This window comes from Diceros bicornis, chromosome 35, assembly GCF_020826845.1.
Source record: "Diceros bicornis minor isolate mBicDic1 chromosome 35, mDicBic1.mat.cur, whole genome shotgun sequence".
Lineage (NCBI taxonomy): Eukaryota > Metazoa > Chordata > Mammalia > Perissodactyla > Rhinocerotidae > Diceros > Diceros bicornis.
In genome coordinates, this window is record NC_080774.1 from 1262709 (window position 1) to 1290548 (window position 27840).

At 43.9% G+C, this 27840-nt stretch overlaps 1 protein-coding gene across 5 annotated transcripts in view; it reads right to left on the bottom strand.

The window, feature by feature from the left end:
• The window catches only part of SFSWAP (splicing factor SWAP), an 82866-nt gene that overhangs the window by 16972 nt on the left and 38054 nt on the right, over positions 1-27840 (bottom strand). For all 5 annotated transcript variants that reach the window (XM_058531219.1, XM_058531217.1, XM_058531216.1 and 2 more), the window contains exons 11-14: positions 27562-27733; positions 19532-19762; positions 18194-18384; positions 1651-1916 (exon numbers count right to left, since the gene is read on the bottom strand). In XM_058531219.1, coding sequence (XP_058387202.1) covers positions 1651-1916; positions 18194-18384; positions 19532-19762; positions 27562-27733 — 860 coding nt within the window. The remainder of the gene's footprint in view (positions 1-1650; positions 1917-18193; positions 18385-19531; positions 19763-27561; positions 27734-27840) is intronic.

The window sequence follows — 27840 nt, forward strand, 5'->3', positions numbered from 1 at the left end:
ATAATATATAAAATAACCCTATATTATACTCAATAAAAAGCACATAAAACCTAGAAACTTAAAATACCAAGTGTTAGATGAACACTTCCAGTTCTGAACAGAACCATCTGGGAAAGTCTGTGGCCATCACATCATCTCTCCTATAACTGAGCAGATGGGACACACTTCAACACCAGAAATCCACCTCCACTGTGTCTGCTGGACACACTCGACATTAAAGCGAAACTCACTTTTCACACTAAAGAGCGGATATGAGTAGCCTTTAGAGTTACCAGGCTCCCAGAGTGGAGATTTATGAACGAATTACACCTTTTGTCTAAGCCCTGGAATAAAGGACGATTGGGAAGAATTTTACTGGGCATCTTATTACTCAGAGGGCCTGTCTAGGCCTGTATTATTTATTTCCACTACATAATGTCATAAGAAACTTTTTCAAATAAGAAATTTTAAAAAGTTTTGATATATACATAACAAATTCCTGGGGGCTTTCAAAAATCGAAAATCAAAAAAAGTCAGCAAAGTTGTTCATTTAATTGAAAAACAAGTTTGTATGTGTGTGTGTGTGTGTGTCTAGATAGAACTTCTAAAGAACCAGCAAAAATGCAGATAGCCAAAGATCACATTTATTTGTCATGGAGGCAAATCCAATTTCAGTATAGACAAGTCAGTGTAAACCCTTATCGAGCCTTTAAGGTCTGGTCTGGGTAAAACAGGGAGAGCATATTGTTTTTAGGATATATTCGGACAGGCAAACGGGTACAGGTATGCTCTTCTTTAAACATAAAAAGTACAGGGCATCTGCATTTTTCCCATGGAAAGGCAAGAACTTATACCAGTTATAGAAGAAAAACTAGACCAACAGTACAAGAGCTGTGCTAGAGAGAAACTGTGGAAAGTCCAGTCAACAGTTAGCAATAAATCAAAAGCAAGTTTTAAAACTACAAATTTGCTTTTCCGAACCTCCTATAAGCCAGTTACTTAAAAAAAAACCCCAAAAAAACCCCCGCTTTACTAAGCAGTAAATTCTGTGACCCTTAAAGGTTTTCACGTTTATTATTTCTGTTGTCTGAAATGTTAAGCTGCTTTCTCAAAAACTGGCTCCTCAGGAAGGCAGCTTTGGGTTAAACAGCGACTCTTGGTGGGAGGTTTGGAGAAACAAATTAATTGAGAAAATGGATTTGTACCATTGTGTTTCATTCTATACATGCACTTGTGGATGCTGTGCAGAAGGTGAACGTAGCTGAAGTGGTAAAGATTTCTTCTGCTTTGACATTTACACATTCAAAAGGAATTAGCATGAAAAAGTCCACTCATGCAAACGAAACAAAAGACCCCCAACCCTGTGAATTTTTCACACATTCAGCAAACGTGCTAGGCTTGCTTCCAAGACCTGTTAAAATTTAAATAAATCTATTTTTAAAAAACCTGGCAGTAGTTGATGAGCTTTAGAAAGTTAAGTAAAAAATAAAAAATATCTTGAGAAGATCTTATTTGGGTCTGCAGGATGCATCTCTATCTGAACACACAGGCAGGCCTGTGCTTACGGGGGAGCTGTGTTAGTTAATCTCTGCCCAGCTCGCTGGCTACCGGCTGAGGGAGGCTCAGTGCCCACATCAGACCCCCAGTCGCCAGGGCGCCCTGCACACCCACCTCGAGCGCCTCGCTGTCCGATAGGCACTGGGCAGACAATGCTTTGCTTTTGAGTGGGATCTAGACCTGGACTTGGATGACGAATGGTACTTGGGAGAGCGTGATCTTGTTCGAGACCGTTTTTTGTGCTTTTTCTTCTTCTTCTCTTTCTCTTCTTCTCTCGGTGGGTCTTTGCTTTTGCTTGAGGGCCCTTCTGGGGGTTTAATGTCTAAAGTTGGCAGAGGTCTGCCTCCAGGCAATAGAGGACAGGGCACAGTGCTGGCTTCCTGGGAACAGAAGCAAACATCTCGAGGTTAACTGTGAAAATACGACATTTTAAAATGTATATTTATAAAATTTCAACATTGGGGCCCTCACATCAATAATGTACCAGCATCTCTTAGAGAGGACTGCATCTCTTTCTAGGGCTCTAAAAGCATCTCCCCGGCATCTCAGGGGAAAATGACGGCTCCTTAGATACCAAGAGAATAAATGCCAATCTCTCCCGCGAAGTCTTCTTGGGCTGCGGCTCCTCACCAGCCTGTTGGGCTGCGGCGGCTGGATTTCATGAAAGGAACGTGGCATGAAGGATACTGTGTTAGGAAAAGAGCCACGCTTGCTCTTTTATAAATAATTATGACTGTTCACTGAAAAGAGATTCCTCAAACCTCCAGCATTAGGTTTTTATGAATCTCTGTACCATTCTGAAAATAATTTTTAAAGAAGGCCAAAATCAAAAGAGGCTCTTCTTTGATTTTTGTCACAAGGAAAAGACAATTTTTAAAAAAATTATGTCTATTATTCTTTTTTTTTTGTGAGGAAGATCAGCCCTGAGCTAACATCCGTGCCCATCCTCCTCCACTTTATATGGGACGCCACCACAGCACAGCTTGACAAGCGGTGCGTCGGTGCGCGTCTGGGATCCGAACCCGGGCCACCAGTAGCAGAGCGCGCGCACTTTAACTGCTGCGCCACAGGGCCGGCCCTGAAAAAAGACGTTTCTTTCTTTCTATTTTGTGTCTATGAGTTGATAGATGTTAACTAAACTTATTGTGGTTATCATTTCGAAATCTAAGCAAGTCATTATGCTGTACACCTTAAACATATACAGTGCTGTATGTCAGTTCTATCAATAAAGCTGAAGGAAAAAAAAGTCAATAATGGCAACCAAAAACAAGATAATCCCATCAGCACAAGTCAGTCTTACTCTACATATATTAATTTAGCATGGTACTGCACTTAATAAATACCCATTCATCATAAGAAAAACCTCTTCATGCAAGTATAACAGACACATGGCAGAGTGCACAGATCTTAACGCATGGCCTACGGAATTGTCACCACAGGACACCAGCACACAGACCAAGAAACCACCACCCTCGGTAGCGTGCATCACCCAGAGCAATCCCATTTCTAGGAATTTATTCTAAAGTGACATTCACCAAAGTGTGCAAAATGCACACCTAAGGAACCACGTCACGTCTCTTTATAATGACCAAGAATTACCAACCACCTGAATGACCATCAAGAGGGTACCGGTTCAATATGGCACACCAACACAGTGAAATGGGATTCAACTTTTTAAATGAGGTGGTAATCTATTTTTAACAACATTAACAACTGTCCATGCCACACTGTAAAATAAAAAAATGAGTTTACAAAAACAAAACAAAACAAAACTCCCCGAAACTCCCCACCACTGTTTTATATTTTCACCGCAGCCATCCGCCTTCAGCTCTTCCCCTCGTCCCCGGGAAAGATCGTTCCTCAAGTCACTTCAAATGTATTTTAACCACAGCCATTGAACACCACACACCTCGAGACATACTGAGAAATTCGCAACTGATCACGCTGCGCCTCAGAGGACTCAGTGGTAACGTTTACGGAAAACAACTCAAGGTGGGTGCTGCAGCCTCCGCTGACAGGAGGTGGCTCCCGCGGGACAGTCAGGGTGCCCCTCGGCACCTGTAATCCTGCAGCTGCTCCTGGGTTCCCTTCTGTCCTCTCCTTGGGTCCACTTGGACAAGGCCCACTGGATGAGGGAAAACAACACTTCATGCAAATGATGCTTTAAAGTCAGGGTTCTTTCTTTGGCTTTGAGAGGAAAAGCAATGGTACTCTGGAGGGGCAGGCATCACATGGAGATCTGATTACCCTTGAGTTAGCTGCTTTATGACCTCATAGCTATTTCTCTGCTTTCCTTTCAGGCTCCATGCTGGTACAGTCACAACAGACTATCTTCCACATCCTTCCATTCACAGTGAGCAGAGAGGTTCAAACGGAGTGTGTGCGAGAGGAAGCAGGGCTGAGCATCACTCAGGAACAATACGCCCTGTTTCCCACACAGTTTATTCCCCCGTAAGAACACTGAGGAACCAGGCACTCACTCCAGAGAAGGAAGGGTGAGAGCTCTTCCAGTATTCCTCCTCGGGTCTTCACTCCCCTCTTCCATGCTTAAGGCTCTGCCTAAACCGTCCAGGGAACCGTTTCACCATGGGACAGTTCTTATTACCAAAAAGGTCTTTCTCGTTTTAAATTCTTTCAGTGTAATAAGATTTTTCAGGTCAAATTTTAAAATAATTTGTTGTTGTTGAAACAATTCTAACATGTAAACCCTCAATAAGAAACCAATCTCTCTAAGAATACCTATTTCCACCATGGCACTAGTCACAATTTGTCCATAAGCATAGACACTAAATGATATATTTTTTAAAAATTTTTATTTATTTATTTTTCCCCCAAAGCCCCAGTAGAGAGTTGTATGTCATAGTTGCACATCCTTCTAGTTGCTGTATGTGGGACGCTGCCTCAGCATGGCTGGAGAAGCGGTGCGTCGGTGCGCGCCCAGGATCCGAACCCCGGCCGCCAGCAGCGGAGCGCGCGCACTTAACCGCTCAGCCATGGGGCCGGCCCCTAAATGATATTTTAAATTAAGAATAAAAGAAATGAAACGTAGCAAGCTTTATACCTTTAGAGGCTGAAGGAAGGGAAAAGCCGGCTAAGCATCTGACTTAATGGGGCCCCTCTCCCCAGAATGCAGTGTGTGGCCCAGCTCAGATGTGCTAGCTAATAGAGAACTCTGCTGCTGCACGGCTAGAAAAACCAGTTTTCAATGCATTTTTAAAATCCTAATAACCATGGGCTCTAAATTAGGAATATACATGGCATTAAAAAAGAGACTGAAGCTGGGGATGAAAGCTACCATTCAGAATTCCCGAGCCGGCACACGTGGGGCCTCTATGAACGCTGAGTCCGTGGTCGAGGCCCCCACTAACTAGAGGGCAGTCAGAGCTACTGCAAATTCTTCCTGAAACCAGGCCTGAGGGATTTCCCAGGGAAACAGAGAGAGCCCATCTTAGGGAGAACTGAGACAGATTTTCCATCCTCACACAAGTGGCCTGCTCTGTGATGAGTGAAGAGAAATATGGGATTGCCGTCTTCTTCTCTTAGGAAGTCCTCCTTCTTTACCTCGGCACATGAACAGAACCACTGCACTAATTAGCGTGATTATGTGCTGCATTAAAAGGAGGCGAGATGGAAAAATGCGGCCTCTGATGGACATCTGCGAAAGGAGGACAAAGAGAAGACGGATGGGGCGCTGCAGAAGGCTAGCTCGAGACAGCAGGAGAGGGCGAGTGGCAGCTCATTAGCTGAGTTTCTATTTCCACTTTTACTGCCAACCTGATGATTTTTATCTCTGAACTTTATTATTGCTTCTTTTGCCTTTATCCTGACTAATGCCTGTCATTAGTAATACCTATTCCACCATTGCGGTTAAAGTTTAGGACTCTATTCTAAGGCAAGGGGATAATCGAATCAACATTTTCAAAATATAACTTGTAATCAAATCATGGGATCTATTTATTCTAATAAAATGATTATCCTTCACCATTAAAGTAAAAATCAGCAACTATGGTGGCCTTTGCCAGGCTGAATTAAGATAATTCATTGTGATGACCTCACTTTTTTCAGCTTAAAAATACTAAGAAGATATTTAAAAACCCAGCAATTAGACGTGAGAACAAAAAAATAAAAGAGCAAATGCCACATGCCCAGTCGCAGCCACCCAACAATGGTCCCCGGGTGCGGAGTCCAGGGGCAGGCTCTGTCCGTATGAGCATGTCTCAGGGGCCCTGACAAGTTCCCCACCTCTGAAACCTGCGAGGCCATCACGCACTTAGGATCGGCAGTGCATTTCATTTTCAGATACTTCCTGACACATCCCACAACCCAGGGCACGGGCTCTCACAATAGTGGGCACCATGATGATTCGAGTTTTTCAGGGGAGGCCACAGGTTCAGGTCATGCCCCTCAAGCAGGTCACCTCCACCAGGGAGCAGCCTGTGGAGGAGCTGAGTTTAGCCCACAGCTGTGCCTCCCCCAGAGAACAAGTGCTCGCATAGACAGTCTGTGAAAATGCACCATCTAAAGAGATGTCAGGCCACGCCCGCACTGCGAAGACAGAATGGTGGTGAAGGTGGGCTGCGGGAGCTCTACGCTTAGGCTTGGGAGCTTTAACCAACCACGAGTAGAAGGGCCTGGTCCTCCCGAGGCCTAAACAGGGGTCCTCAGAGTAAGATTCTCCCTTACTTCTGTCTCGGGGTGCAGCCTAGCATTTGGGATACTAAAGGCACGGAGCACATCACTGGCCTCTCCAGCACTAAAGGTATTCCTGTGTCCACTGTTCGAGACAGGCTGGGGCAGATTCAAGCAACACCGAAGAGCAGGCTCAACTGTGGGAAGTGTTTTTCATGGATATTTATAATGACATGAGCCATGGAACTGTTTCAGGAAAACACAAGTAGGGCTGTTTAGACAAGTGCAGTGGACAACTGTTCTTTCTGCAGCCTGGCCCCCACTCCTTACTGTGCAAATACTGTGGGCGGTGGACCTTTCCGCACTCTCAACCCATGAATTCTGAATCAAGCTCCCTCCATCTGGAGCAGGAGATGGACTAGAACATTCCACCCTCCCTGGATGTCACTGAGGCAGAAGCACATGACCCAAGTGCGGCTGGCCAGGGTCAACGGGACTCAATCTCAGGACTCCCGCTTGAGCAGGGGTGAGGCCCCTCTCCTCTGCGGAGTGGGGTATGGAACGGTGCGGTGAGCCAGGGGCTGTGGGAAGCAGAGCTGGAGAATGCAGCCAGTCAGGGGAAACTGAGCCTGGAGATGAATCCTCGAGCCATTTTGTGAGCCCTAAGCGAGCTGCACTACCCTCACAACTCAGAATGTGAGCCCAGCTGGCACTACCCTCACAACTCAGAATGTGAGCCCAGCTGGTTACTGGTTTTGCTTCAGCCATTTGGAGGCAGTGGAGTAGGTTTTTAACATGTGCAATCAAAGCCCTGACTGACACAGCAATCCAGACTTTCAAACCACTGGGAAAAAAAGAATACTCAACTAGCTATTTAATCTAGACCTTGCTGCAATGATGGAAACATTCTGTATCTGCGCTGTCCACTGCAGTTAGCTACCAGCCCCACGTAGCTATTGAGCACTTGAAATGTGGCTAGTATGGTTATGGACCCAAATTTTGAATTTTACTTAATTTTTTTTTTTTTTTTTTTTTGTGAGGAGGACCAGCCCTGAGCTAACATCCAATGCCAATCCTCCTCTTTTTGCTGAGGAAGACTGGCCCTGGGCTAACATCCATGCCCATCTTCCTCTACTTTATATGGGACGCCGCCACAGCATGGCTTAACAAGCGGTGCATCGGTGCGCACCCGGGATCCGAACCGGCGAACCCCGGGCCGCCGCAGCGGAACGTGTGCACTTAACCGCTTGCGCCACCGGGCTGGCCCCTTGAATTTTACTTAATTTTAATTAAGTTAAATTTAAATTGTCATGTGTGGCTAGTGGCTACCATACTGGACGGTGCATATCTCGAAAAATAATAACTTTCAACGTAAATGCTACTTCTGGCGTAACTAGAAGAGTCTCAATTGCTCTGCCAATTTACATGGCATTTATGAATAACCTGGAAGACAAACGAAGTCATGGTTGAGTCAAAACCTCGCCCTCCCAGTCCCACACCCCCTTGTTCGGTTTGTGAAGGTGCCTGGCTGGCTGAGCTCTCTGCACACGGTGGTCGGTGAGAAGCTGCCGGACATGCCTGCAGCAGGCACGGCAACAGCTCCACAGACTGACCGGAGCCAAACGAGCAGAGCTGCCTTTTTGGGATGGAATGTTAATATTCCAGCAAAAATGATCAAAGCACAAATCATCATGGGGAAGGGGAGGACAGAGTTTGGTCTGAGTAGTGTTGGGGAGAAATCAGGGAGGAACTTTTGAAAAATCAGTCATTTATGAGAGTATTTAAAACTTACTGCCCCTCACTTTAGTAACACTGGAAAATAATATTGATCAGTCCTTTGATCACAATGAAGTATGTGCCAACAAATTAGCACACACTTGACAACTATTATTTCCCGCTGTGGGAAAATGAATTGCTCAAAAGCAGACTAACGTGTATTTTAAAACAAAATCTTATTTGTGAAGTAACACCACATTAACTATGAAATGGATAGTTACACTGAAGACTCAAGATGTTTTTATAAGTTTGAAACTTCAGACTTTGAAATGCATCCTCTAAAACTGCATTTTCAAATTTCTATCCACTGCGCGGTGAGTCCCGAGTCACCCGGTTGCCCTTCCGAAGCAATCCAATCGCCAGGATCTGACTGCTGATGCTTTCCTCAAGACACCTCTGTGATTCCTGTTCTGTCGGCCCCTCTCCCTCCCTCTAATCAGCTTGTGCCACGTGGACTGCTCTCCCTGCCATTTTGCCTCTGCCTCGACCTGTCACGTGTGCTGGCCGGGGCCATATTCTTCCTGGGGAAATGCTGCTTCTACCTCGCCAGCATCCCATGCTCTCCCTAATCTGCCCCACATTGCCATCCCAGTCGTGCCTTCTCCAAAGACCCTCTGGTGCAGGGTGGCGCTAACCCCAGCTGCCTGGGCAGGCCACCCGCTTCCACCACCTGCGGGTCTTGGGCCTTGGAACGCCCTCGCTATTCTGTCACCTCTCCCAAGTGCCCTGGTTCCTTGAGGCCCTGCCCGAGCCCCAGGTCCGCCACAAACCCCCACCTCTGAGGGAGGGGGCTGCAGGCCATGTGCCACCTCTGCCCTCCTGGAAGCCGGGGCCATCACCCATGTCGACTCAGAGCTGCCCTGTGCCCTGCAGGGCTGACCTGGTGGAAATGTTTGGGTGCGAATGCCAACCACACAAATGTGATCTTATGGTCACTGCATAAGAAATAGGCCTCTAGCCCTCATACCTGAAAAAAAAGGAAAGGGTTTACAAAGCCTTGAGCAAGGAGCTAAATAGGCAGACAAAATCAGAAAATTGCAACTATCAGAACAGATTAGCAAGCACTTAATTATAACACTAAAGATACAGGGGAGGAAAACATCAAGAATAAACAGAATCACTTCATTTTAACCACAAACTCATAACACTAAAAAGGAATAAGGTGTGACAACAATAACTTAGAAGGGGAAGAGGCAAGGGATAGAACCTGCTTAGACTAAGGAAGTTAAGAGGCTATCAGAAAATGGACTATTTCATCCACGAGATCTTTTATACAAACCTCATGGTGACCACAAAAAATCAGAACAGAGAAAAATGATAAATAATGAGGAAACCACCATAGAGAGCCACCAAACTGAACTGGCAGTCCGAAAAACACGGGATGAGAAACAAGGGAAATAGAATAACTGGAAAACAAGTGATAAAATGGCAATATTAAGCCCTCATATATCAATAATCACTCTAAATGCAAATAGATTGAATTTCCCAATTAAAAGACACAGAGTGGGGGCCAGCCCAGTGGCACAGTGGTTAAGTTCGCAAGCTCTGCTTTGGCAGCCCGGGGTTCACAGGTTTGAATCCCAGGCATGGACCAACACACTGCTCATCAAACCATGCTGTGGAGGCATCCCGCATACAAAACAGAGGAAGATGGGCACAGATGTTAGCTCAGGGCCAATCTTCCTCGCCAAAAACAAAACAAAACAAAACAAAAAACAAACCAGAGTGGCCTCATGGATTAAAAAACAAGACCCAACAATATGCTGTCTCCATGAAACACATCTCAGCTCTAAAGACAAACAACAGGCTTGGAGTGAAGGGATGGAAGATGATACTCCAAGCAAATGGCAAACAAAAGAAAGCAGGTCTTGCCATACTTATATCAGACAAAGTAGACTTCAAGACAAAAAAAACAATGAGAGACAAAGAGGGGCATATATAATAAGAGGAACACTCCACGAAGAGGACATAACACTTACAAATATGTATGCACCGGGCTGGCCTAGTGGCATAGTGGTTAAGTTCGCATGCTCCGCTTCGGCAGCCCGGGATTCACAGGTTTGAATCCCTGGAGCGGACTAACGCACTGCTCATAAAGCCATGCTGTGGCAGGCGTCCCACATATAAAGTAGAGGAAGATGGGCACAGATGTTAGCCCAGGGCCAATCCTCCTCAGCAACAGAGGAGGTGTGGTAACAGATGTTAGCTCAGGGCTAATCTTCGTCACCAAAAATAAATAAATAAGTAAATAAACAAATAAGCACCTAACACAGGAGCACCAAAGTACATAGAACAACTAATAACTGACCTAAAAGGAGATAGTAACAGCAACACAATAGTAGTAGGGGATCTTAACACCCCACTTACAACAATGGATAGATCATGAAGACGGAAAGTCAACAAGGAAATGGTGGAACTACACAAAACACTAGACCAGACAGACTTAATAGATACATACAGAACACTCCATCCAAAATCAGCAGAATACACATTCTTCTCAAGTGCACATGGAACATTCTCAAACATAGACCATATGCTGGGAAACAAGGCAAGCCTCTATAAATTTAAGAAGACTGAAATCATATCAAGCATCTTTTCTGACCATAATGCTATGAAACTAGAAATCAACTATAAGAAAAAAGCTGGGAAAGTCACAAATATGTGGAAACTAAACAACATGCTACTGAACAACTACTGGATCAATGAAGAAATCAAAGGAGAAATAAAAAAATACCTGGAGACAAATGAAAATGAAAATACATCATGTGAACCATGTGGGATGCAGCAAAAGCAGTCCTGAGAGAGCAATTCACAGCAATACAGGCCCACCTCAGCAAACAAGAAAAATCTCAAATAAGCAATCTTAAACCACACCTAACAGAACCAGAAAAAGAAGAACAGAGCCCAAATTCAGCAGAAAGAGGGAAATAATAAAAATGAGAGCAGAAATAAATGAAATTAAAGCCAAAAAGCCAGGAGAAAGGATCCCAGAAACTAAGAGCTGGTTCTTGGAGAAGATAAACAAAACTGACAAACCCTTAACCAGATTCACTAAGTAAAGAAGAAAGAAGGCTCAAATAAATAAAATTAGAAATGAAAGAGAAGAAATTACAACGGATAGCACAGAAATACAAAAGATTAGAAGAGAATACTATGAAAAACTACATGCCAAAAAATTGGACAATCTGGAAGAAATGGATAAATTCTTAGACTCATACAACCTCCCAAAACTGAACCAAGAAGAAACAGAGAATCTGAATAGACCAATCACAAGAGACAGAAACAGTAATCAAAAACCTCCCAGAAAATAAAAGTCCAGGACCAGATGGCTTCTCTGGAGAATTCTACCAAACTGTCAAAGAAGATTTAGTACCTATCCTTCTCAAACTATTCCAAAAAACTGAAGAAGATGGAACACTTCCTAACACATTCTCTGAGGCCAACATCACCCTGATCCCAAAGCCAGACAAAGACAACACAAAGGGAAATTATAGGCCAATATCGCTGATGAACATAGATGCAAAAATCCTCAACAAAATACTGGCAAATCAAATACAGCAACACATCAAAAGGATCATACACCATATCAACTGGGATTTATACCAGGGATGCAGGGATGGTTCAACATCCGCAAATCAATCAATGTGATACATCACATTAACAGAACGAGGAATGAAAACCACAGTGTCATCTCAATAGACGCAGAGAAAGCATTTGACAAGATCCAACATCCATTTATGATAAAAGCTCTCAATGAAATGGGTACAGAAGGAAAGTATCTCAACATAATCAAGGCCGTATATGACGAACCCACAGTCAACATCATACTCAACGGTGAAAAACTGAAAGCTATCCCTTTGAGAACAGGAACAAGACAAGGGTGTCCACTCTCACCACTCTCATTCAACATAGTAGTGGAGGTTTTGGCCAGAGCAATTAGGCAAGAAAAAGAAATAAAAGGTATCCGAATTGGCAAGGAAGAAGTGAAACTCTCACTGTTTGCAGACGACATGATTTTATATATAGAAAACCCTAAAGAATCCATAGGAAAACTATTAGAAATAATCAACAACTATAGCAAAATTGCAGGGTACAAAATCAACTTACAAAAATCAGTTGCATTTCTATAGTCTAATAATGAACTAACAGAAAGAGAACTCAAGAATACAATCCCATTTACAATTGCAACAAAAAGAATAAAATATCTAGGAATAAATTTAACTGAGGAGGTGAAAGACCTGTACAACGGAAACTATAAGACATTATAGAAAGAAATTGCTGGTGACATAAAGAAATGGAAAGATATTCCACACTCATGCATTGGAAAAATAAACATAGTGAAAATGTCCATACTACCTAAAGCAATCTACAGATTCAATGCAATCCCAATTAGAATTCCAATGACATTCTTCACGGAAATAGAACAAAGAATCCTAAAATTCACGTGGGCAACAAAAGATCCCGAACAGCTAAAGCAATCCTGAGAAAAAAGAACAAAGCTGAAGGCATCACAATCCCTGACTTCAAAATATACTACAAAGCTACAGTAATCAAAACAGCATGGTACTGGTACAAAAACAGACAGATCAATGGAACAGAACTGAAAGCCCAGAAATAAAATCACACCTCTGTGGACAGCTAATCTTCAACAAAGGAGCTAAGAACATACAATGGAGAAAGGAAAGTCTCTTCAATAAATGGTGCTGGGAAAACTGGACAGCCACACGCAAAAGAATGAAAGTAGAATATTAACTTTCGCCATACACAAAAATTAACTCAGAATGGATTAAAGACTTGAAGGTAAGACATGAAACCATAAAACTCCTAGAAGAAAATATAGGCAGTACAGTCTTTGACATCAGACTTAGAAGGACCTTTTCGAATACCATGTCTACTTGGGCAAGGGAGACAAAACAAAAAATAAACAAATGGGACTTCATCAGACTAAAGAGCTTCTTTCTGCAAGGCAAAGGAAACCATGAACAAAACTTTTCGGAAGGACAACCCACCAACTGGGAGAAAATATTTGCAAATCATATATCCAACACGGGGTTAATTTCCAAAATATACAAAGAACTCATACAACTCAACAACAAAAAAACAAACAATCCAATCAAAAAATGGGCACATGATATGAACAGACATTTTTCCAAAGAAGATATACAGATGGCCAATAGGCACATGGAAAAGATGTTCAACATCACTAACGATCAGGGAAATGCAAATCAAAACTACAATCAGATATCACCTTACACCTGTTAGAATGGCTATAATTTATAAGACAGGAAATAACAATGTTGGAGAGGATGTAGAGAAAAGGGAACCCTCATACACTGCTGGTGGGAATGCCATCTGGTGTAGCCACTATGGAAAACAGTACGGAGATTTCTCAAAAAAAAAAAAAAAAATTAAAAACAGAAATACCATATGACCCAGCCATTCCACTAACAGGTATTCATCCAAAGAACTGGAAATCAACAATTCAAAGAGACTTATGCCCATCAACCGTTGAATGGATAAAGACATGTGGTATATATATACAATGGAATACTACTCAGCCATAAAAAGAGACAAAATCATCCCATTTGCAACAACATGGACGGACCTTGAGGGTATTACGTTAAGTGAAATAAGCCAGACAGAGAAAGACAAACACTGTATGATTTCACTCATATGTGGAAGATAAACAAATACATAGACAAAGAACAGATCAGTGGTTACTAGAAGGGAAGGGGGGGTTGGGGGTTGGGCATAAGGGGTAAAGTGGCACATATTATGGTGAATGACAAATAATAATGTACAACTGAAATTTCACAATGTTATAAACTATTATGACCTGAATAAAATTAAAAAAAAAATACTCCAAGCAGAGAGGCAGTAAGATCTGGAAACGAAGAAAACTGAAAATAAAAGGTAGCTATATTAAAAAAAAAAAAAAAAAAAGAAACAGTCCTCTGTTTCCAAAGTGCCTTGGTATCTTGAATATTAACAGAGGCTCAACAAATACGGTTGATTTTTGTTCCCATTTCCTTTTCAAACTCTTGTTGGACCTGTAAACTCGGCAGAACCATTAATCATTAGAAAAAATTACTGTTATCTAAAAAAATATCCTGAAGTCTGTTGTTGCTATGTAAATGACTGCATGATAACTCAAAAGGGACTCAAGTCAAGACTTCTTGGGGCCGGCCCGGTGGCGCAAGTGGTTAAGTGCGTGCGCTCCGCTGCAGCAGCCCCAGGTTTGCCGGTTCGGATCCCGGGCGTGTACCGACACACCGCTTGTCAAAACCATGCTGTGGCGGTGTGCCACATAAAGTGGAGGAAGATGGGCATCGATGTTAGCCCGTGGCCAGTCTTCCTCAGCAAAAAGAGGAGGATTGGCAGATGTTAGCTCAGGGCTGATCTTCCTCACACACACACACAAAAAGACTTATTTCTCTTGGTTTGGGATTAAGAACACATACACACAAACACACACACGCCAAAAAATGGGATGGTGTATATGGATTTCTAAGTACTACTTGTGGACTTGTTTTCATATATTTTATATACTGCTTAAAAATTTAACATACTTTTGATATCTGCTCACGTCAATACACACACTTGAAGATATCATTTAAAGTTATACCTGAATATGTAAAATCACCTCTCCTAACAAATGGATCAATGGAACCGCATAGACAGGAGTGCAGAAAGAGAGCCAGTACAAATGGGAGTTTGGTAGATAACAAAGGAGGCTCTTTAAAGTAGTGGGAAAGATGGGTGACCTGGTGAATTGTGTTGTGTCTAGCTATATGCTCCTCAAACTGAAATAAATTCCAAGTGGGGCAGATTAAAATGGACAAAGAAAAAAAGTGTTTGCCATACTGGTGACAAAGAGCTAGCACGAAATAGCAGAGAGGAAGACAGACAGTGGGAGAAAAATGAGTGAAGGCTATGAAGGTGGTTCACAGGGGCGGGGGGAATAAAAATGCCATGAAACCTTTGAAAAGTTACTCAATATCACTTATTAAAAACTTGTAAATTAAACCAAACAGATACCATTTTTCCACCTATCAGACTGACAAGAATTACAGGTTGATGGTAACCAGTGTTGGCAGGGGCTGAGGAAGTAGTTATTTTCATACCCCATGGAGACAAACAAAAATTGCTATAATCTTTCGGGGCTAATTTAGCAGTATCTAAAATTAAAGAAGCAATTCCATGGTCGTGGATTTACCCCATGGATACCCTCCCTGATGTGAGTGTACAAGACGCAGGAAACAGGCTTAAGGCAGCATCACTGACAACAGTCACCCCCTGGGAGGGCTGCATCCCACCAGCAGGAGAGGGTGAGCCAGTCACGGCACAGACAGGGTTCATTTAAGGGTTGATCTATGAAAGGGCTGACAGCCACTCATCCAGTCAACATTTACCAAGTGCCATAACACACCAAGCATTACTCCGACACGGATACAAGTGACAAATCGAGATGCCAGAATAGTGTATAGGGTATGGTCCTATTATTGTAATATTTTAAACCTATACATAAATAGATTTTTTTCCCTCAAGAATACACAAGAAACAAAATGTGGTATATACATACAATGGAGTATTATTCACCTTAAAAAGGAAGGACATTCTGTGAAGAGAAATAAGCCACTCGAAGAAGGACAAATCCTGTATGATCTACTCATATGAGGTCCCTAGAGCGGTCGTATTCATAGAGACTGAGAGCAGAAGGTGGGCACCAGGGGCTGGGGGATGGGAGGGGGAGTTACTGTTTAATGGGGCCAGAGTTTCAGTCTGGGAAGATGAGAAAGTCTTGGAGATGGACGGCGGGGATGGCCACACAAACTGTGAACGTACTTAATGCCCGTAAACTGTATACTTACAAAGGGTTAAAATGGTAGGTTGTATGTATGTCTATGCTACACAAAAAAACCAAAATAAATAAAAATTGATATTTTCCTAGGAATTAAAATAAAGAGTACATACGAAGGAAAAGACTTTTATTCTTCATTTTTTACCTTTTTCTAGCATTTGAACTTTTAAAATCACATGTCTACATTGCTTTTATAAAAAGCAAAGTAAAAACAGACAGTGCCCCTTCTCTACGGCAGATACGCTGCAGGACGACAGTAACACCCGGCTGGGTTTGAGCCAGGCCTTCTGAACGGTGTCCTGTGACGCCCTGCATGCGTCTGCTTAGGCGGATCTAGGGTGCCACCAGCTCCCACCTGGGCCGACCCCCTCCTTTCCTCACCCTGGGTGCCAGGGGGTAAACCCCACCAAATCTCAAGTCCCTCCGGATGCTAAACTACTACACCTGTGCAGTGGGGCCAGACGTGCCAGCATCTGAGCAAAGTGTACACAGAACTGTCAACGAAGTCAGGGTAACCCGTCTCCAGAAGCTGCTTTAGGCTGAAGATATTTTTGAGTGTGAATCTCATTTATGACAACTGCCAATTTAATTCAAGTATTCTTGTTTCAAGGCAATTAAAGATACTTATCACCAACTGCTACTACCATTATATTTTTGTTGAAATAGTTTAGTAGCTATAATCTCTCCCATGAGATATCTGGGAAGATCAACTCAGTGATTTGAACAAGAAGCACAGACACTTATTTCTATATGTTATAGATTCAAAACACATACTTGAAAACAAGAAAGGTGGGAGATGCCACATATAGAGATAAACGGGATAAAAGCATCAGTTGCAGCCTATCTTGTGTTTATAAGGAAATAACTCGGGCAACTGTGGTGAGGCAATACAGCAGACTGGGAAAAACTGGATTAACGTTGAATGATTCTGGCTGTGACTGAGTTTTCATTAAAACACCATTTTATCTGAACATATAGATGCATCCACGTAATATACTCGGTTAAACCATCAATATACGCAGATATCCTTTAGTTAGGCCCTTCACGCACTGCACAAATGACACCAAAGCAATACAGGAAACAGCCCACTCCCACCCTCCCACGTGGCAGCTCCCCTACTTTCTCAAGTTCCCTACCCCTTGCTATATACATAACGTTTATAGCTGTAACCATACAAGTGAAGATATTTTATATCTTGCCTCTTCCCTTTTTTCTATCAAAAGCATTTTTCTCGCTGTTTCAGCAGTGCTGGTAGTCAGTTCTCGCTGCTGCATACTGCGTTCCCGATCGGCGCAGAGGTCTTTTCCATGCCCCTCTCAGCTTCTGCTGCGACTGGCTACAGGGAGGCCCTACCCCGGCAGCCACCTCCGGACGCACAGCGGCGACGAGTGGAGGTGGCGGTGTCCTGGCGGGCTGGCTCTCCAGCAGGTGCCTGGAGCACCCAGAGGGACGGCAGCAGCAACCAGCCCACCACGTTACAGCCCACAGTCGGTAAGATCTCACAACTGACTCGCACTGCTCTCCTCAGTCTAATCCAGCTATTATTTTTGAGGCCTCCTGCCAGATTTGAGAGAATTTCAGACTGATTCCTGAGGCAAGAAAGCTGATCCGAAATCTGAACTCAGAATGTTGCTTTCCACGGAACAACAAAGAAACTAAGTGGCTACATGCAACAAAAATCAGTTTTGAATAATGGCCCTAGAGTCTTAGAAATGTCCACGTAACTAAAGTAAAAAGAGTGCGGGTCTGCTTGAAATTACAGGGAGAAGACAGCCACAACAGACGCTTTAGGGACACTTGGAGAAGGCTCGGGTTCTGTTCCCAGCAGCACTGCAGGGCAGCCTCACTCTGACCTGTTTGAAGGGAGGGAAAGGGCCAGAAGGGCTAAGTTCTGGTCACACAGCTTAGGAAGGAGCTGTGAGGATTTGACCCCTCCGAAGAGAAGACGACGGTGAGCATAGCTCACTTTTCCTCTAATTAAAGTACTGATATTGCCTAGAGACCTGAGTAAGCGTCTCTGCCGCGAGCGTGAGCTGAACGGCACTCTGGCCAGGTTGCCCCAGGCCTGATGCGATCCTGCATGAGTGAAGCTCTCCTCCAGGGCCTGGGAGAGCAGCCAGAGAGCAGAGGTTCCCAACCCGGGCCCAGAGGCCTGTATGTCTGAAGCGGGACCAGTGTTTGGTGTGTCTGTGCATCTACGGGGAGTGTTCGGCAGATGCTTCCTGACCGCTGGCTATGCAGCAGAAGCAAACACTCTCTCAGAGGAGGAGAGCCGGGTCTGCTGATAGCCGTCACCAGGCTGCAGATCCGAGTGGCCGGAGGGAGCCACACGCACGTGCTCACACCAGCCGAGCCTCCCCAGAATGCTGAGGTGGACCTGCTTTAACTCACCTCTACGTTGAAGGGATTCTCCTCAACTTTTCCAACTTCGGCTTCTGGCAGAGGATTTTTTAAGGTTTGTAGAAATAAAGCCGCTTTCCTCTTTCGCTCTGCTTGGAGCTGCTTCTCCTTTGACTCCTTGGATGCCTGGGCCAGCTTCTCCCTGGCGGCGGCTGCCAGCCGGTCCTCCAGCTTTTGCTTTGCTTAAGGAATAAACAAAGAAAGAAGGGCCCTTTAGAGCAAGCAGTGTTTTATAAATATCTTATCTTAATTTTCACAGGCAGTAAAAGGGTCATGAAATATAGTGCAGTTATTTTAAAAGATAAACAGGATACCAATTTCAGGATAGGTAAACAAATCGGGCAAACCTAATTTTGAGAGAATTAGTTTATAATGTTTATTAGTATTTTTTATATTTCACTTTCAAAATCAAAGTCAGAAGGCTGAGAGGGTCCCATACCAGTGAAAGCTGGAATAATGAAAATCTCAGAAGGGCTCTCATAAACATGTGTCCAAAATACTCATACCAGGTAATGAACACTCTCTGAAGTGTTTTATTCCAAATAATCCAACACATTGTTTAGTTTACACACAGTGAGTACAGATTTAGATACACACGCACAAACACACGTTTGCTTAGGGAGAGCAACTACAGCACAGTGCAAGTTCTGATCCTAAGGCATCTTGCGGTTAAAAAAGTACCTTCTGTAGGTGCTGCTTGATCTGTTTGTGTATATACAGAAAAAGCAATTTACAAAAACCAGTTAGAATAGATAAAACCACAAACACAATCGTTAATTAACTACTTTAGTGCAGAATATAATTTATTTTGGAGTAGGAATAGAAGACTATACGATATTCCCCGCAAACGCTGCTGGCCATGTGTCAGGGGCACACGGTGGCCATACTGTGACCCAGGAAGATGAGCCGCAGCCTGGAAACCAGCTTGGGCCTGCGTCATCTTCAAGGGTCCGATGGTTCTGCTGGGAGACAGCCTCACAAAAGGGCATCTCCTAGTTCGGTACATTAACCCGAGCTGGGAACACAGGCTGAGCATTAGCCCCTAGGCTGCCATCAAAGCGCAAAGGGCCCCTCCATTAAAGCACTCTCGCCAACTAGTTTCTCTGCAAACAAATTGCCCACGGCACTGCATCTGATGCTTAATGAAGAGCAGTGCTCGTTCCTCTAACAGAACTCTCCAAATGCACAAAAACATCACAACTCCCAAATGGTTCTCATTTCCAAAGGCCGGAGATTGTAGCTGGCAGTCTCAGTATTTTTGGCTTAGTAGGTTAATCTTGTATTTATGTACTTTTTTTCTTTCAAGAAGTTTAAAACGTATTGACAAACCTTGCTTTGCTTCTAGCTCCTCCTGGGTAAGCTGAGGCCGCTTCTCCTCCACAACTACACAGGGTGGGGCCGCCGCCGGGTTAGTGTTTGCAGCACTGCTACAACTTTCTTGGCCTTCTTTGCTTTCTTCATCATCATCACTGTCATCATCTAGCTTAACACGATTTTTTTCCAGGGGAAGTAGATCATTTTCTTTGGCCTTGATTGCAAAGCTTATTGGAGCAAACGAAGCTATTGAGAAAAGGTGAAAATGGTAATACATTTTTAGGTAACTAGAAGCACAGGGTGCCCACCATTCACATGAGCATCAGCTGGTGGGAGTAACGCCTCAAGTGGAGCCACATCTTACGCAGAGGAGGTTCTAGGGGCAGCGAGCAATGCCTGCATTGTCCAAGGTGGGCTGTTTAAATGCACACTGCACGAAGGGAGGCTGGGGCTGGCTCACATGTGAGGACCACACGCAAGCCAAGCGTGACGGAGGAAAGTGCACGGTGCGGCTCCACCTCGGGCCATGTCAGGGGGGCATGCGCTGAGTGCAAGCCCTGGTCACTGCATTAGTAAATGCTCAATTCTTGTTGGTGTTTTCCTTCTTTTTCTGGGCTCAGCATATAGCTGAATTTGCACAATAAGTTAAGTAGGCATATGATGCGACTCCACTATAAAAAGGTACCTTTAAAACATCCCAACTATATAAAGTAGCCTTGTCTTATAAAGCAAAAGTTACAAAATCTGTTCCTTTATTCAGCAAACATCTGATTGGGCGCCTACTTTGTGCCAGGCATTATGTCAGACTACTCTCTACACCTATAAGAAATTTTAAACGTAGCATAACCAAAACTTAGGTGGTTCAATTTTTCTCCCCTAGAACATTTGGAAATTTTTTTTTTTAATTTTTATTTATTTATTTATTGATTTCCGCCCCCCAAAGCCCCAGTAGATAGTTGTATGTCACAGCTGCACATCCTTCTAGTTGCTGTATGTGGGACGCGGCCTCAGCATGGCTGGAGAAGCGGTGTGTTGGTGTGCGCCCGGGATCCGAACCCCAGCCGCCAGCAGCGGAGTGCGCACACTGAACCGTTAAGCCACGGGGCCGGCCCTGGAAATTTTTAATTTAAGAGAAATACAAAGGCCCTAAAGGAAACAATCTTCCCCTTACCCACCCACACTCATTCCTGAGCCCCTCTCTCCTTCAGACACCATGGTAAATGGCTGTTAACAACACCTAATCGGTTGTAATAAGATACTTTATTTTTAAAAACAGTTAAGTAGCTATTTATGAAGGATATTCAAGTAAACCACAATGAAGGGAGATTTTAAGTGCGGTGCAAACTAGCTGACTCTGAGAGAGGAATGGATTCTGGGTTAGCAAAGGCAGGTTCTAGAAGGGCTGTGACTGTGTCAGTGACCGTGCCTCCCCTCTGCCCCCTACCTTATGGGTGAGGTTACCCAGCTGACCCCTGAGGTCCTCCCACTTTTAGCACTTTACAGTTCCAAACTCACGGGTGACCTGAACCATGCAAATATCTCAGATCTTTGAAATATGATAACCTTTCGTCAGTAATCACTTCAAGCTACAGAGCACACCCCAAGATGTTAAATGTTGGGAAAGTGGTATTTTGTAAGTCAAAAGGAAAATGGAGCAAAATCAGTCTTTTTTTTTTTTTTTTTCCTTGTCGGGAAGATCAGCCCTGAGCTAACATCTGTGCCAATCCTCCTTATTTTTGCTGAGGAAGACTGGCCCTGAGCTAACATCCGTGCCCATCTTCCTTTACTTTATATGGGACGCTGCCACAGCATGGGCTGACAAGCAGTGTGTCGGTGCGTGCCCAGGATCCGAACCTGCGAACCCTGGGCTGCCAAAGCGGAGCACACGCACTTAACAACTTGTGCCACCGGGGCCGGCCCCAGTTTTTTTTTTTTTAATACATTTTTTTTTTTGAAGATTCACCCTGAGCTAACATCTGATGCCAATCTTCCTCTCTCTTTTTTTTCTCCCCAAAGCCCCAGTAGATAGTTGTATATATAATAGTTGTAGGTCCTTCTAGTTCTTCTATGTGAGCCACTGCCACAGCATGGCTACTGACAGATGAGTGGTGTGGTTCTGTGCCTGGGAACCAAACCCCGGCTGCCGAAGCGGAGCGCAGTGAACTTCAACCACTAGGCCATCAGGGCTGGCTCCAAGATCAGTCTTCGTGTTGACTATCCAACGTTATCCACCTGCACTGGACACTGGTACACCACAGCACTTCATTCATAGCAACCCCCTAAATACAAGATGTCATCACACGTGGGGTTAAAAATACACTGTGTCAGGAGAGTCGGTATTAACCATTTTCCTGTGGTTATGTTACAAACAGTCCTGATCTTCTGAAGATACATACCAAAACATTTACGCTAAAATGCTATGATGTTGGGGATTTGCTTCAAAATATTCTAGGGGTGGGCTGGACTAAGATGTATAAAACCAGGTTGCAGGGGGCGCTGGGTGTAGTGCACTTGTGTGTGGGGTGGGGTGTGCTCATTATCCCACCCTCCGTTTTTGTACATGCTTGAAATTTTCCATAAGAAAAAAAGGTTAACAATATTAACCGTTCATTGCCTATAGTAATATGGTCTCTTTAATAAACACAGTCAAGGAAACTTTTAAAAGTAGAGAAAACTTCACTTATTTGTTAATCAAAATTACTTCTTAACTTGGGGCTAAAGTATTACATCACAAAAAGAATTTTAAAACAATTATTCCCAAATCATTTCTTCTGCCAAATTAGGAAGGTGAGCAATCAACAAATACAGTACTGAAATGAAAGCTTCTGGAACACTTTCTGTCTTAGGCACAACACTTAGTGTGACACTGTAAAGCTGGCACTGACACACCTAAACACAAAGCCAAGTCGCACCATTATTCCATACACACTTGGAAGGGATCTAATACCAGAACTGACAGACAAGCACAGTCTACGTGCCTCACCTCGCTGACATGTGCAGCCCCCGGAGACAGACACTCTTAGGCTCCCCATTACAGGTGAGGAAACAGGCTCAACAGCTCAGGTACCCTCCCCAAGGCAGCTCTACTAGAAAGCAGGGGACGAGGAAGTGACTCCCTTGGTAGAATTACTCAAGGACACAACTACTGCTCTCCCTAGAACCTTATTTGCAAACCACATCACCACATAGGAAAAGCACTTCCTACAGCCTTCGCTGGTTTCCTGCTGCATTAAGGATAAAATGCAACTCTCCCCGAGGCTGGCCAGAACCTGGCCCTCTTGCCACTCCTCCTGTGTGCACTGTGCTGTGGCCACACTAGCCCCTCTTCCTCCGTCAGACACGCCCAGCCCGGCCAGCCCTCTGCCGGGAGCTGCTGTGCTCTTTCCATGCCTGGCAGATGCCTCCTCAGACAGGCCCTGTCGACCTCTCTCCTCCACACCACTCTTTACAATTCGCATTATGTCTTTGTGGTCTGCTCACCTCGACCCTGGAGAGGGCAGGACTGCAGGACCACTGTGGCTGAGGGGTGCACCCAGGCAGCTTGGGGCCAGGCTCCCAGGAGCAGATGCTCAGTAAACGCTAGTGAGTGAGGCAGCAGTCTCCAATGCTCCATTTTCCACACCAAAATGCTTCCATTTTTAAGGTAACCAGTTTTATTACTAATTTCTACCTTCAAAAGTAATAAATATTCTCTATGGGAAATCTTGAAAACACAGGTGAACAAAATGAAAGATCAACTGCAATTCAGATATGGCAAAAGATCATCAGAACACCACCAATAATCAGCTGACGGTTCCTAGCATGTATATATGCACATGTACGTACACACACACACACGAAATGGGATCATACTTTACAGCCTGCTGCTTTCACTTCATAAGCGACATCTTTCCATATAAATAGTGTAGACATGTTTCCATGTCAATACAGATCATTTTAAAAAATGGCAACAGTATTTCTTGGTATGGACATGCCAATTTAGTTCACCGTCTCCCACAACTGTTTCCCATTTTTTATTTTCGAAAGCTAACAAGGCCTGCGATGAACGCCTGGTCCAGACGCCCTGGTGAACCAGACGTTTCTAGGGGTGAGAGGGCATTTACGTTTAGAATTTGCTTCACATTGCTGGGCTGCCTCTTCTAGAGAAGCTGTACCAACTTACACTTCCAAAGACAATGTGTGAGTCCCCACTGCCCCACGGCCTCTCCCTCACGGACTGGCATTATTTTTTAACTTTATCAATTTGAGAGGCAAAAAACTGTACTTGTTAATGAGGATACACTTTAAAAAATTTACTTACTAACCAACTATGTTTCTTCTTTTGTGAACTATCTTCTCACGTCTTTTGCCTGTTTTTCTACTGCAGGGATTGTCTTTTGTTTATTGACTTATACGAGTTCTTTACGCAGTGAGGATACCAACTCTTTATCTTCTGTTGTTAGCAATCCACCACTTTGACATTTGTCTTGTAACTATTCAAGTCCTGCCTCTATCACACCTATTAATCTCTCCTTACGATTTATGGGTTCTATTCTTAGAAAGTCCTTTCCAACTCCAAGATTATAAAAAAAGTATTTTCTTCTACTTTTATGGTTTTCTTTTTCTACATGTAAATACTTAATCTATCTGGAATTATTATTCTTGTCAGATGTGATGTAGAAGTGCTATTTAATTTTTTTCAAAATGGAGACCCTGGTTTTCCAACGTCAATTACTGGTATACTAAAGGGGCTTTATCATAAAAATTTCAGGAAATATTGATGCTTTCTCAGCATCTATTGATATAGAAACACGGAAAGTTTTGTCTGTTCATCTGATAAACTATGATGGAAGATCTTCTAGTGGGATGCCATGATGGCATTTGTGGAACAAACCCCAGCTGCTCACACCTGCTATCACTGTCATTCCTAGCTGGCTTCACTCTGAGGTATCAACACCTATATTTCTCAGTGACTGTGGCCTGCGGATTGCTAAGCTTTGTGGGGGTTGGAGCACTGGGGCTCAAGAGCGTCCTAATTTTCCATCTCAGTGCTGTGGAGGCTTCAATCGTGTGGGCTGTTCTCCTTCTTGAGGGAAGCTACTGTGACCTTGGCTTTGTCCTGGCTTGCTGCCTGGTTTTACAGGTAATTCTCTGACCAATGCTTTCTAATCTTTCAGGCCTATTAATTTTACTACCTCGTCTTGAAACAATTGTAGCAATTTATATTTTCTTAGACAATTTTTATTTCCAAATTCACTCAAACTTACAGTCATATACATTATTCTTGTGTACTTTCAAAATATCTGATTTTTTTCTCATTCATTAGGTTGTGTATTTGCATTTGCTTTTTTCTATATTAAATCTACACATTGATGATAGGTTTTACTGGTCTTTTATTATTTTCTCATTGATTTCTGCTTTTGATTTTTATTGATTCCCCTTTCCTGCTTTCCTTAGATGCATTTTATAGTTTCTTCCTAGGTTCTTGAGTTGAATGCTTGTTTTGTTTTACTTTTTCTTTACCCACATATGCACATAAGGCCAAAGGTTTTCCTTTGAAGTTTTCACTGCATTTGATACTTTTTTGATAAGAAATATTTTCCCTGTCCTCACTTTCTTTGAGTATTTCGGAGCGTTGACATGTCTGTAAAAATCTTTCTGCTTCAGCATTCAGAGTACTTTTCATTCAGAATTTCAGACACATCTTCATTATCCAGCATCTAATGTTACAGATGTCAGTCTGATGTGCCAACCTGCTTTTTCTCCTCCTCGGAGGACAACCTGCCTGTTTTTCTATCGGGCTGCTTTTCCTCCATCTCTATCCTTTTCCTTGGAGATTTGAGAAACATTTTGAACTTGTCTTCTCATCCCATCTGGTTTTCAGTGCTTTCACTGTATTTTAAAATTTGGCAATCTTTTTCTAAGCAATCTTTTCCAGATGTCAGATAATCAGTTGCACTAGTCTTGTATCTTCAACTTGGTGAGAATATAAATTAGAGATCTGAGGAAATCTTTCCATTACTTAGTAACTCTGTTTCAGAGGTGCCCACATGCTCTGAGGCTCAGGCGTGCGTCCTCTGAAGACTTCTGCAGGTGCAGGGACGCTTGTCTCCTCATCCTGACAGTGAGAGGCGGCCTGTTTTTCCATCCCAGAGAGCTGGGGCACGTTTTGTCAGATATCGTGTAGCTTCAGGGATCTCGGGCTCAGCCAGCAGCAGGAGGGAAGCTGTAGGTATTATTTTATTTGCCAAGTTACAGGACAATCATGGGGGTGCGGACGGAGCTCCACTGCAGGCAGCGGCTGAGGGGGCCACTGCATCCCATCCCCATGCTGTCGGGGGGCCTGCTGTCCCCCAGATGCTCTGGCTGTTCTGGCCTTCTGCCTGATCCCCTCTATGGTTGATAGTGGGCTCCCCCAGAGGTCACTGCCATTGAGTCTTAAAGGGTTCTTCTTTTCCCTATGAACTGAATTCCAGGTGGGCTGGCTGGCCTTTCTGAACCATGGACAGCACCCCGCCTTTTTCTGGAGCAATAACTGTTTTCATTCTCTACTTGTTAGATTCCTTTGGTTATTTCAATGAGTTTCAAGGTGGCCAGGAAGGGTGAGAGATTAAACGCGTGTGCTCAGGTAACCTCCTGGAATGAGAGGCTCAGAGATGCTTTCATGCTCTTCTAAAGCACTAAATTTTCCTAGTCAAGTCATTCGTCCCCATCAATTTGGTTATTCTTGACCACCATCCTAAAAGGCATCTCTATGCAAAGCAAAGGGCTTCCTGCAATGTCCATTCTGTATCCCCTCTGCCTTTCCTCTAACTCAGGGGCTGTCGGCTCGCCCCTGCACCACCTGACAGCGCTCCCTCTTCTACTTCTATTACGGTTCTACTTCAGGCCGTCAGTTCCAAAGACCTCCAAAATGGTTTCTCTGCCTCACTCTCTTCCCAAAGTCCCCAAACTGGATAAAGTTACTCCTCTGATGTAAACCCGTGTGCGCTGCCCCTGCTGGAAGCCCAGGATCTCAAGGGCAGGGCAGAGCCCCCACCAGCTGGCCCAGGCCACCTCTCCAGGTTGTGTCCCCCCTTACCACCCACTCGAGTCTCTGCACCACTCCTCACCCCTGAGCAAGCCACGCAGCTCAGACCACGCAGCCTCTGCCTGGGACTGCACCCTTGTCTCGGGGAGTCCTGTTCAACTCGCAACACCTGCTTAAACACCCTTTCCCCCCCACGCCTTTCTCATTCCCCCAAGTGGATCTCACTCTTCTTCGAATGTTCCACCACATGGCTCTTTGTTAACGTGCCTGCATCAAATTTGTTTCCTTTCTCTTTTTTATTACACTGGCTCTTTTCATGTCTGTCTGTCCTGGTAGATGAAAAACTTCTTCCAAGAACATAAAAGGTAAGTAAATGGAGCAAGTGGAGTACTGCCTGGTAGAGACCGTCAAGAGACTTGCTTTAGCAAATAAAGAAAACTAATTTCATTGGTACAATAGTTTGCATAGAAATACAGTTTCAGAAGTCTGAGGGGGTGGGGGCTGGCCCCATGGAGTAGCGGTGAAGTGCGCGCGCTCCGATGCTGGCGGCCCGGGTTTGGATCCCGGGCGCGCACCGATGCACCGCTTGTCAGGCCATGCTGTGGCGGCGTCCCACATGAAGTGGAGAAAGTTGGACATGGATGTTAGCCCAGGGCCAGTCTTCCTCAGCAAAAAGAGGAGGACTGGCATAGATGTTAGCTCAGGGCTGATCTTCCTCACAAAACAAATAAAAAGTCCGAGGGGGTACAAACCATTATTTGAAATATTCTAAACATTTCCATTAAATTGCTAAAACAGGCTGTTAAACAAACATATACCTAAGTCGAGCTTATATCCAAATGACCCCAAAGTCCAAATTAGGAAAGTACTATGAAAGTAAGGAAGTTTTATTACAGCAACTTGAAAGAAGCAGCCAATTCTCTCCTGTCCCGTGGTTAAAGGCACCTGACCTTAAGTAATCCAGAATTTTTCGTGCTAATTTAAAGTAACATCTCTAAGGTCAAGACTGGAACTTACAGCAGTGGCGGCAGCATACCTTTCACTAGCTTCCCGTCGGTAACAGTTTTACTGGACGATGCCTCCTTCTTCCCCCCTGCGCTGCCTCTTCCTCCCACGTCGGCTGTGTCTTCAGACACACTATCCTCCCCAACGTCACTCACTTTTTCAGGAGCAGATTCTGCAGGAGCCTCTTCTGGTGCAGACACAGCCTATAGAGATTAAACGTGACTATAAACCATTCCATGAGAAATTACACAGGATTTCTCAAAAAAGATATATATATATTTCACTGGACAATAAGCATTTCTACACTACT